Below are 11782 nucleotides of genomic sequence, written 5' to 3' on the forward strand. Positions count from 1 at the left end.
CACACAGAGAAACCAAAGATGCTTACTGGGGCACATCACAAATATGTGACTTAGAGAATCCACATGACAGTTGGATTTATTTTTATGTTCATGTGTCAAGATAATTTTTTATATAACATGACAATCATTTAAATATGAGCCAGCAGTGTGCTGCAACTGCCAAAAAGCCAACACAGTTCTGTAGGAAGTCAGCACCCACCACTCTCCTAGAAGAATGAAATATTTTAGAAAATAATAAAAAAGGCAGAATATTATATTTCCCTGGATGAGAAATGTAGAAACATGTTTTAAACACAAAGCAGCTTCCTGCCTCCCACCCCACCTTTGTCAATGGGCATATGAAGAACAGTTGCAGGAACTGGATATGTCTAGTTTGATGAAAAGAAGGACTAGGGGTGACATGATAGCAATCTTCTGATATCTCAGGGGCTGCCCCAAAGAAGAGGGAGCCAAGCTAATCTCCAGAGTACCTGAGGGCAGGACAAGAAGCAATGGGTGGAAACTAATCAAGGAGAGAAGCAACTTAGAACTAAGGAGAAATTTCCTGACAGTTAGAACAATTAATCAGTGGAACAACTTGCCTCCAGAATTTGTAAATGCTCCAACACTGGAAGTTTTTAAGAAGAGATTGGATAACCATTTCTCTGAAATGATATAGGGTTTTCTGCCTAAGCAGAGGGTTGGACTAGAAGTCCTTCAAGGTCTCTTCAAACTCTGTTATTCTATGATAGAAGTAGATAATGAGATGTTTCCTAAATACTGACTGTGCCAAGAGGATTTTTTACGTAGAAGTTACTTCCTAATTAACTAATACTTTAGCCCCCCTTTCAGTGCAATGTATTCCCTGTACCAGGTGAAGGGTTTGTATCTTTGTCTTCTGATCTGCCCCAACCAGGCAAAAAATGTAACTTTTCATTCTTCCTAAAAAGGAAGAAACTTAACCTTATCAGTCACAGTGAATTAGGCTGACTAATGGAGCCATCAATCATAAAATGGTGACCCTTAAAACTTACCATAAAACTTAGTTTGTCTTTTTTTTTTATTAAAGAGTTTTACAAGACAAAAAACATTTTTACAAGAAAAACATAAACCTTTTGCCATCTTTCCATATATGGATTGTACAATCACATTTACAAATTAACAACCTCTTTAAAAAAAAAACAGTTATGTAAACTCCAAGAACCTCTCCAGATTCTTTACACATGTTTTCCCTTCCCTCCTCCCCCCTCCTCCCCCAACCTTCCCCACCCCCCCCGGAAATCCCAGAGCAAATACAGGATATAGCATCTAACAAACATATAGAAAGAAAAAAAAAACTTTAACTCCCCTTTCATATCTAAATATAACTATTTAAACCAATTATTATTTAAAAGTAATCGATCCAACTTCTTTCTTAGCCGTTCTTCAATAACAAGCAAGTCTTCTTTCTTCCAGCATTACACAATCAGAACCCAGATACAATTAACCATCACATCTCCAACCTTTGCATATATTAACACATTAGCAAAATATTTTAATCAATCTCGAATAAAATATATTGTAAAAAACCTTATTTTTAACAAACTGATTCATCTTGTTCTCTACAAATCCATTACGTATAATCAAATAACATCTTCACTATTTGAATCATTAAAAAAAATATTATAAAAACCTTCCCTCAACCCTTGCACCATTTTTAACCCATAAGCATATATAGATTCTTCAACAAAACATTCCTTGACATATAACTTTAGTATTAATATACTTCAAGACAATGATAAAAGTTTGGTCAGTAATTCATAACAATACAAACATAACATTATTTAATGTAACTTTTCTAGACAAATCATATCCCTTAATATAAGTAAATCATTCATTTTCACTATAGTATAACTTTTCAAAACAAATCATATCCCTAAATGCAGGTATAATCATTCATTTTCACTATTACTATCCTTCCCCAACAAAAAGATTGTAATTTTTCCATCTCCATTTTTTCCTAACTTTTTTGCGAACTTTCTTTTTCAGTCTTATTCCTCCACCTTCATCTTGTTCTCTTCGCAAAGTAATTCCTCTCAGTGAACACATCTCCTTAACTGCGATTAAGGATCCATTTTTGTAAAAAAATTGTAAAGTTCCACTTTGAATCTTCTTTCTTATATTAGGAATCCCAACACCACCTGACAATTTTCCACTTGACTGTAACAAAGCCTTTGGGGAAATCTCAGTCAGTATTTCCTGATTACGCTCCTTCAAGCCCCTCAACCTTTCCTTCTTAATTTGAAAAACATCCATTCCATTTCCCGGAGGCATATTAAACTGAATTTCTTTCACCTCTCCGTTCCACAATTCACTGTTATTTAGCAACTGCAATTGCGATACAATGTCTTTTGTCTCTTTGTTTCGAACTTGAATAAAATCCTTTTTAAAAAGTCTTTCAATTCTCTCCCCTATCACAGAGGTAAATGATTCTAATATTTCTTTAAAAAGATCCCCAATCAGTATTTGTGTCTTTAATGATGTTTGTAATAGTGAATCTTCAAGGTTTTCAACAAAGCCAGCCATTTCTCTTTTCTTTTTCTCCAACCACCTTAAACAATGCTGGATGTTAACTGCTTTAACGAGAGTTAAGTTTCACTTTCACGCCCTATTAAGCGCCATCTTCTTCCTTGCTTCAATCAACTTCAAAGTAGCAATTTAAGCATGGAATTAAGGGCTTGTTACTTGTGATTATCTGCTCTCCTGTCTTCACTCCGTCTGCATGGATAAACAACTTAGATCTCAATAAAGATTGCAGAGACGGTCGCGATGTTTTTTTCTGCTTAAAGCAGAAGTGCCCTGGATCTCGGAGTTTCACCAAATTTCCTGGGGAGCTCTCACCCTCCTAGCCCCAAAGCTATTTCAGGGGCTTTTGGGGAGTTCTACCCCCATCCGATTGCTCTCCTTTCCCTCTTCTTTGTCTTTAAAAGAAGAATCTCACTTTCTCTAGCTCGGTGTTGGCTTTGAGTTCTCTGAGGGAGAGAGAAGAGTTTATCCTTCCTTCTTCAGGATTAATTCCAAGGAATCTCCTCAGTATGTGGGTTTAGTCCAGCTGCTCCTGTATTTCCAGTGGAACTGGGTTGGGCTGGTGGCCAACAAAGCTGACAGTGGAGAACGTTTCCTCTCATCTCTGATGCCGATGCTCAAGGAGAAGGAGATCTGTGTGGCCTTCACTGAAATATTGAAATCGGATGATTTCCTCGATACATGGAAAACATTTATTCTTTTTTTAAAAAACTGTTGTAAAGCTGAAGTGATTATTCTCTTTGGAGACCCTCATACTAATGCGAAGATACAGTCAGCTTTGCATTTTCATATAACGTCAACAAAGTCACTGCTTCAGAAAGTTTGGATCCTAACTTCCCAATGGAAACATAATGTGGGGGCAGTTAAAGATGCATTGCCACTTATAAAGCCCTTCCATGGGGCTTTGCAGTTAAGGGACCACACAGGGGATATCTCAGAATTCAGCCATTTTCTCATATCTTTAGACCCTTTCAACCCAAAAGGGGACATCTTCCTCCCACAGTGGTGGGAAAAGGTCTTTGACTGCAAGATACAGAGACCAGGAAGATTCATTCCAGAGATGGTGAAGAAATGTACAGGAAAGGAGAATGTACAAAATGTGCCCACTCACATTTTTGAAGCAAGCATGACAGGTGAAAGTTACAATGTCTACAATGCCATTTTTGCTCTGGCACACACATTACATGTGCTGTTTGGATCCAGTGCCCAACCATCCATGATGAGGCTTGGAAAGAAAATCTCAAATGTCCATTCATGGCAGGTAATCTATGTAACTTTTTTATTTAGTCCATAGCCCTAGAAAGAAACTTTCCTGTATGTATTCCATGAATTTACTGATTCAATATCTTTATGCTACCATAAACAGTGTAACGATATGGAATAAGTACCATTGAGTCCAAAATTTGCTAAGCAAGGCATGTTGTTAAGTGAGCTTTGACCCATTTTAAGAGATTTTTTGCCACAGTTGTTGAGCTGTGGTCATTAAATGAATTTGATGCCCCTCCCAATGTCCAGTTCATCTTTGAGCCAATCCAAAGGTGCAAAGTTGTTGTGATAATTTTTGGCTGAGAAGGTGATAACAGGCAATTCCCAGGTGCCATGATCTCGCTCCTCCAGTGGTGAGAAAAAACAGATGGCCAGAGGCACATTCTTCCCCCTTCCCAACTTCCCCAAAGGTCCATCAAAGCAGAGAAAGGACCAAAGGAAAACCCCATATAAGCCTAGCTCCAAACCTTCCCCCTCCCACCAGAATGCCAAGGTCCCCATAGAGCTCAATGGGACCTGACACAGAATGTTAGAAACCATGATGTCTCATTTGTGACTTTCTGGTTGATTACTTTAATTTCTGAATGTTTCTTTTCTTTCAGATCCTTCCCTATTTGAGGAACATCCACTTCAACAACAGTGCTGGAGATGAAGTCTCCTTCTCAGAAAATGGACTCGGATCTGCTCGATACGATCTTCTCAACTGGGTTCTCCTCCCCAATCAATCTTTTGTCCCTGTGAAAGTTGGGCAAGTAGATGCTGAGGCTCTCCCAGGCCAAGATTTCATCATTAACTCTGATGCAATTGTTTGGGCCACAAAGGTGAGATGGAGGGAAATGTTGCAAATTTAGGGAAAGATTCATTCTTTCCTGGGGATGCAGAATATCTTTCTAACTGGTAACAGAACTATTGAATTACAAATCATGCGGATATTTGGTGAAAAAACCTTTGCGTGTAACACAATTGATATGTGGCTGGTCTACAAAGGTTTGGGATTGGAAGCGACTTCTTCTTGAAACGCAGGATGTAATTGGAGGACACAAAAACAAAATTTTCATGGACCATTCCTGTTCAGTTGGATCTTCATGAATCTTTTTTTAAAGAAAGCTCAATGCTTTCCCCCCCTTTCTCTCAAGACTGAGCTCCCAGTTCCAATCTCCAGTATCCATTGTTCGGTCAGGAATGCTACTGGCCTTAATCCCTCAGGAGATGTTCCTGGTTTCTTGTAGACAATGGTGAACCATTTATTTTGAACATGGAAAAAGAAATGTGGAAATCAATATGAAGCATGTTCATTGCTTAGACCATCTCAAGCATTTCTCTTTTGTCTTTTAGAAGGTGCCCTTTGCCAGGTGTGGCATGAAGAGGTGCCAGGCAGGAGAGAGGAGAAGAGTTCCAGAGGGTGAGCAGGTTTGCTGCTACCAATGTGACCCTTGTCCAGAAGGGACCATTTCTGATCAAACAGGTAGAGCACACTTCAAATTGAGGTCTTCCATGCTCAAGGACACCATTCAACAGATATTAATATGTTTTCATATTAATTAATTTTTGTTAGGATTGACGTGCTTCGAAGTATTCATAGTTCTCATCTTAGTTTATGGAACTAAACTCAGCCCACAGGCCAACTTCCTGCTCCTAACCAATTTAATGCAGGGTAATTTCAGAAAAGAACATATGGGAACCCTACTATTTATTTATTGATTGATTGATTGATTGATTGATTGATTGATTGATTGATTGATTGATTTGTTGGGACTTGTATGCCGCCCTATTTCCACAGGACTCAGGGCGGCTCACAACAATTAAAACCGAACAGACAAACCATTAAAACAGAAGTCCAAGTTAAAATTAAGAAATTCAATAAAAACCGGATTAAAACCCCCATCAGTCCAAGACAGCCAGGTGAAATAGCCAAGTTTTCAGCCCACGGCGGAAAGAGCAAAGGTCGGGGTCCACCCGGAGCTCCAGAGGGAGTTGATTCCAAAGGGTGGGTGCGCCCACAGAGAAAGCTCTCTCCCTGGGGGTCCCCAGCCGACACTGTCTGGCTGATGGCACCCTGAGTAGGCCCTCCCTGTGGGAGCGCACCGGGTGATAGGAAGCTGTTGCTGGCTGCAGATGGTCCGCCAAATATCCCGGGCCTAAGCCATATAGCGCTTTATTTTTTTTATTATTATTTTTATTAAATTTATATACCGCCCTACTCCTGATGGACTCAAGGCGGTGAACAGCCAAAAAATAAAACACATAGATTACAAAATTTAAAAGACAGTATAAAACCACATTAAATAATTTCGCCCGGGACAAATTAAAGACACCCCAAATGGTTAAGACAAATTTAAAATTTACAATTTAAAAAGGGAAAGTTAGGGAAGGCCAGCCTGTTGAAATAGAAAGGTCTTGAGGGCGCGGCAGAAAGTGCGTAGATCCGGGATCCTCCGTATCTCTGGGGGGAGTTCATTCCAGATAGCAGGTGCCCCTACAGAGAAGGCTCTCCCCCTGGGGGCTGCCAGTTGACACTGTTTGGCCGACAGCACCCAGAGGAGCCCCTCTCTTTGAGAGCATACTGGCCGGTGAGAGGCCACTGGTGGCAGCAGGTGGTCCCGTAAATATCCAGGTCCTAAGCCATGGAGCACTCTAAAGGTGGTAACCAAAACCTTGAAGCGCACCCGGAAGACCACCGGCAGCCAATGCAAGTCGCGCAGGAGAGGTGTAACATGGGAGTGTCAGGACACTCCCATCACTACCCGCACGGCCGCATTCTGCACCAGCTGAAGCCTCCGAGTGGTCTTCAGGGGCAGCCCCATGTAGAGAGCATTGCAGTAATCAATACGAGAGGTGATGAGTGCATGAGTGACCGTGCATAGGGCATCTTGGTCCAAGTATGGGCGCAACTGATGCACCAGGCAAACCTGGGCAAATGCCCCCCTGGTCATGGTCGTTACATGATCTTCCAAATTTAACTGTGAATCCAGGAGGATGCCCAGGATGCATGCCCTGTCTACAGGGGTCAACACCTCACCCTCTATAACCAAAGATGGAATATCTTGTTCGAACCGAGATGCCGGTACTCGGTCTTGGCAGGGTGAGCCGAACCCTGTTACTAGTCTGTCTTCCCGTACTTTCGCATCCCATTGGAAGAATAGCTAGCAATCTTTTCATAAAGGATGGGAGCAGGGGTGAAATCCAGCAGGTTCTGACAGGATCTGGAGAACCGGTAGCAGAAATTTTGAGCAGTTCGGAGAACTGGCAAATACCACCTCTGGCTGGCCCCAGAGAAGGGTGGGAATGGAGATTTTGCAGTATCCTTCCCCTGCTGTGCCCACCAAGCCACGCCCACCAAGCCACACCATGCCCACCAAGCCACACCCACAGAACCGGTAGTAAAAAATTTTGGATTTCACCACTGGATGGGAGTGTGAGATTCAAGCTTTATTTTCTATTATTTAGGTGGTTCTTTTTTCAGCAATACTAATCTCCCAGGAAATTGATAGATCTATAGGAAAAATATTAGATTGATGTATACTTATCTACTAACCTTCCCCTGGAGGGAAAAACAATCTGAATGGGAAGATTTGAAATACAAACAGAGATGCTGATCCAGAAAGCTCTCAATGCTGTATTGTCTCTGCATCTTTTTTTCCTTTCTCCCTCCTACAATCAATTTCCTGGTAAATCACTTTTGAACGAGAAAAGAGACCTTTCTCCCTTACAATACTCAATATACAGTTGCACGTCCTTTTCTTTTCTCGTTTTGTGACTCTTTCAGCCCAGAAGAATGAACAAGGTACGCATAAACAAAATAGCAATATTCCTGCCTTACAGATCTATCAGAATTCTGTGGGTTTCAATGTTAATTTGAAAAAACCCCACATCTCATAGTTTCTCTCATTCTGAAATGTACAATAGGCATTCATGTGCCCAGTGATTGGAGAGACCCTTTATTCAGTGGTGGGATTCAGCCGGTTTGGGCAGATTTAGGCAAATTGGTAGTTAAATTGTTTGCTGGCCCCTCCCCGCCCAGCACCTTCCAGGAGTACCTACACACCCCATTTTTGCTCCTGGGGTGTGTGTGTAGGAAGCTGAGTGTTACCTGTCACACTCCCTGGCCATGCCCACCATGGTCACGCTCACCCACCAGCCCATTAGACAGAGAATTGGTTGTTAAATTATTTGAATCCCACCTCTGCCTTTATTCCAGAGTAAACTGGTCAAACAGCTGAGGCTGAATAGATTCTTGTCTCTAATCTACCCTCAGTGTCATCATGAAGAATTATTGCTCTTTTTGATCCACTATGTAATGAACACATAGTTCATTCCATCACTAAGTCTGTGGTCATGTCACCCTGATGGGAGGGATAACACATATGGCAAATGCCCCTGAAATCCTTAAACAAAGACTCTTGATTTCAGATGCTGCCCACTGTGACCTCTGCCCAGAAGACCGATACCCCAATGAGCACAAGGACCACTGCATTGCCAAGAGGATCCACTTCCTTGCCTATCAAGAGACCCTGGGATACACCTTATTATGTCTTGCTCTTTTCTTCTCTATGATCACATTGGCAGTGCTGGTGATTTTCCTTAAACATCACGAAACACCGATTGTCAAGGCCAACAACCGAAATCTCACCTACATCCTCCTGGTCTCCCTAATGCTCTGCTTCCTCTGCTCCTTCCTCTTCATTGGTCGACCCAGAAAGCTCACCTGTCTCTTCCAACAAACTTCATTTGCCATCCTCTTTTCCCTTGCAGTTTCCTCTGTCTTGGCAAAAACGGTCACGGTGGTTCTGGCCTTCATGGCCACTAAACCTGGGAACAAAACAAGGAAACTCTTAGGAAAACCACTGACCAACTCCATTGTCTTAGGCTGTCCCCTGATCCAAGCAGGATTTTGTGCCACCTGGCTGGCAACCTCTCCTCCATTTCCTAACTTGGACTTCCACTCTTTGGTAGGAGAGGCCATCTTGGAATGTAATGAAGGCTCAGGTTTAATGTTTTATGCTGTCCTTGCCTATCTGGCTTTCCTGGCCCTAGTCAGTTTCACAGTGGCTTTTCTGGCTAGGAAATTGCCTGACAGCTTTAATGAAGCCAAATTCATCACTTTTAGCATGCTGGTCTTTTGCAGTGTTTGGATCACCTTCCTCCCCACCTATCTGAGCACTAAGGGAAAGTCCATGGTGGCTGTGGAGATCTTCTCCATTTTGGCCTCTGGGGCTGGTCTCTTGGCTTGTATCTTTTCTCCCAAATGCTACATTATCTTATTGAGACCCCATCTTAATTGTAAAGAAAGTATAATGAAGCACAGAAATCTCTGATTTGTATGGGATTTGGGAATTTTTATTTTGGCTTGGGTGCATTCTGACAGTTGTCCCCAGAGAAGACTTGGTAATGGACATAGAACTCAACATTGAGATTAAATAAGTGGATAATAATTTCCACCTCTACAGTTTCTTAATTTAGTTTTTTCTGTCCTGGCCAATTTTTACAGAGGTATGATTGAGAGCATTTTACCAAATTTTTGGTTTAGTGGCAGCATGCCTCAGATAGAAAGTTCTTACAGAGTGTGGTCAGGACAATTGAGAAGATTATAGGAAGCTCTCTTCCTATTATTCAGGATACTGCTTATAAGCACTACATACTTAGAGCTCAAAGCATTGTTAGAGACCCCACACAACCACTCCAAGGTCTGTTTCTTTTGCTTCCCTCTGGGAAGAGGTTTCAAAGTATTTAAAGCAGCACTACCAGATTCTGGTAAACTCGCAAGATTCATTTTTCTTGCCATGTACATGTATACATCCAAACTGTGTTTTTTCTCTGTGTTATTTAGACTGAGTTATTTCTCTGTGTCATATAACATATGTGGGTATGTGCATAATTTTGTATTCATTAATTTATTTCATCATGTTTTTGTAGTGTATATTGGAGGTGGTGACTCTTTGAGAGCTGTATGCAAAAAAAAAATCATTTTAATGTTTGGCGATTAGTGTACATTCAAAGTGACAATGTTAGAGTTATTCTAACTCTAAGTCATATCAAATTATGACACACGTGCTCATTTTCATGTAACTGAAACACCCAACTTCACCTTGACTCTCAAGTCAAATTGCTCTGTGAATCAGCAACAAGAGATATAAACATGTTTTTCCCCTTCTAGTGCCAGGACAATATGTCAGAACAGTAATTGTTAATGTATCCCCTGTAGATTTCTACCCTCACAAATCTTTCAAGTTAAAACCTGTTATAAAAAAAATACGCCCCTAGTTCTCCCAGTGGAGACAGGACATGTCTGTCACCTACTGTTGTCTTGCAAATAGCAAACCTCTGGGCTTGATGAGACTCAGCTGGCCATAGTTTTTTCTTTGGCCTCAGCCTGAACACAGATAAAAGGAAACATGGTTGATATAAATTTTCCCTGAGGCCATCCAGGGAGAATGGGTGGTGTCTATTGTGCTAAAGCTTTGGTGAGATTTCAAGTGCTACCTGCAAGTTGGCTTCTCCAAAAACCTTGACTTAGGATCGAGGAGGGAAGGTGAGAAGAATGACTGGGCTGCCTCTTCTGCTGCTGCTGCTCTTCTGGCTCCTGCCTCCAACTGCTGCTAAGAAGATGCAAAGTGTATGTGTGTTGAGGAATTATTTCCAGTCACAGGGAAGCTACTATAGGCCCGGTGATCTCATTATTGGTGGGAATGTGCACCTGGGAACCATTGGTCATTCCATCATTCCAGATTTCCAAAAAGACCCATTCTTGCTTTTTTCACAGCTGGAAAGTGTGTAAGTCTCACCTGGAGGGGTATGATATAGATAATCATTTGCTTTGTTTTAAATTCAGGGATTCTTTTGAAAAATGCCTGTTCTGGCATCTAGTGCAGTTCAAATCTTTGTTCTTTCCTCCGTAAAGAGACTAACTCTTAAAATAGGTGAAATTCTCTATAGAGAAGTTTTCATCAGTAAACAACAAAAGTGAGGCAGGACAAGAGCTTAGAAATTGTGCTAGCCTAGTGAAGAAGTTGAGTTATTAAATTTATTCAGAGAGAAGGTCCTGGATAAGCTTAAAGAGAAGCTCAACTCTTTTCCAGTGTCCAGGAGTTGCATAAAAACTGCTCAGTTTTTAAATCAGTAGGGCTGACAATCTTTCACAAATACAGTAGTGGCCAAAACTGTGGAAACCTTTTTGGAAAAGTGTATTTGTGAATTTTGATGGCTAATAACACCACTTTTTTGGGGAGGGGGAGTTTAAAGGAAACAATATTCCATTGCTGGAATGTCCTGGGAATAGCCTAAACCTTCACCCAATGGAAAATCTATGGAGCTGACTAAAGAAATTTGTTAGTCAAAAGCGACCCAACAATAAAACGAAGTTACTAGAAGCAACCATTCAATCTTGTTTCACATTATAACAGCTGCAGAACTAAAAGACTTGGCTTACTCCATGGGAAGATGTTGTAAAGCCTTAATTCAGTGGTGGGTTTCTCCCGGTTCAGACCGGTTCACAAGAACCAGCAGTAAAACTGGCGGGTGTTCCCGGCAACTGCCCTGTATGTTGTCATCAGTGATCTCTGCATGCGTGCAATCCTGTTGTGAACTGGTGGCAAAGGTAAGTAGAACCCACCCCTGCCTTAATCCATGCTAAAGGTTACCCAACTAAGGAGTAACTGACATGGTGATAATTTTTGTATATCTCATTTTTTCTATAAGTTTCCCTTTTCTTCTTTATACATTAACTGCTATTCTAATAACAAATCCTTCATAAAAGTTATTGCATTACATTCTTGATTAAATTAACTTCCCATTGATATATAATTTTACGATACTATTCCAAAAAAAGTGGACTTATTAGCTAGTTTTAAAAAATAGACTTTCCCCAAAAGGTTTCTACAATTTTGGCCACTACTGTAGATGCTGGGACTCCCACTGAAGAAACTGCTCCAAAAGAGAACAGAATTAATTAGGGTGCCAGTAAAAGAACGGGGAA

General features: G+C 41.0%; 1 protein-coding gene across 1 annotated transcript; it reads left to right on the plus strand.

Moving 5' to 3' along the window:
- The first annotated feature begins 3604 nt into the window (after positions 1-3604).
- Positions 3605-9149, plus strand: LOC148116279 (vomeronasal type-2 receptor 26-like). The gene is made up of 3 exons (XM_087882658.1): positions 3605-3805; positions 5146-5275; positions 8221-9149. The coding sequence occupies exons 1-3, from the start codon at positions 3605-3607 to the stop codon at positions 9123-9125; spliced, it is 1236 nt and encodes a 411-aa protein (XP_087738784.1). The 3' UTR covers positions 9126-9149.
- Positions 9150-11782: the final 2633 nt, after the last annotated feature.

The sequence above is a fragment of the Pantherophis guttatus genome, chromosome 1 (assembly GCF_059756535.1).
Source record: "Pantherophis guttatus breed Tessera chromosome 1, ASM5975653v1, whole genome shotgun sequence".
In the NCBI taxonomy this organism is placed as follows: Eukaryota; Metazoa; Chordata; class Lepidosauria; order Squamata; family Colubridae; genus Pantherophis; species Pantherophis guttatus.

Coding starts and splice junctions, on each gene's coding strand:
- LOC148116279 (XM_087882658.1), top strand. CDS start 3,605: ATGGTGAAGAAATGTACAGGAAAGGAGAATGTACAAAATGTGCCCACT. Junction 3,806..5,145: donor CAAATGTCCATTCATGGCAG/GTAATCTATGTA, acceptor TTTGTCTTTTAG/AAGGTGCCCTTTGCCAGGTG. Junction 5,276..8,220: donor GACCATTTCTGATCAAACAG/GTAGAGCACACT, acceptor TCTTGATTTCAG/ATGCTGCCCACTGTGACCTC.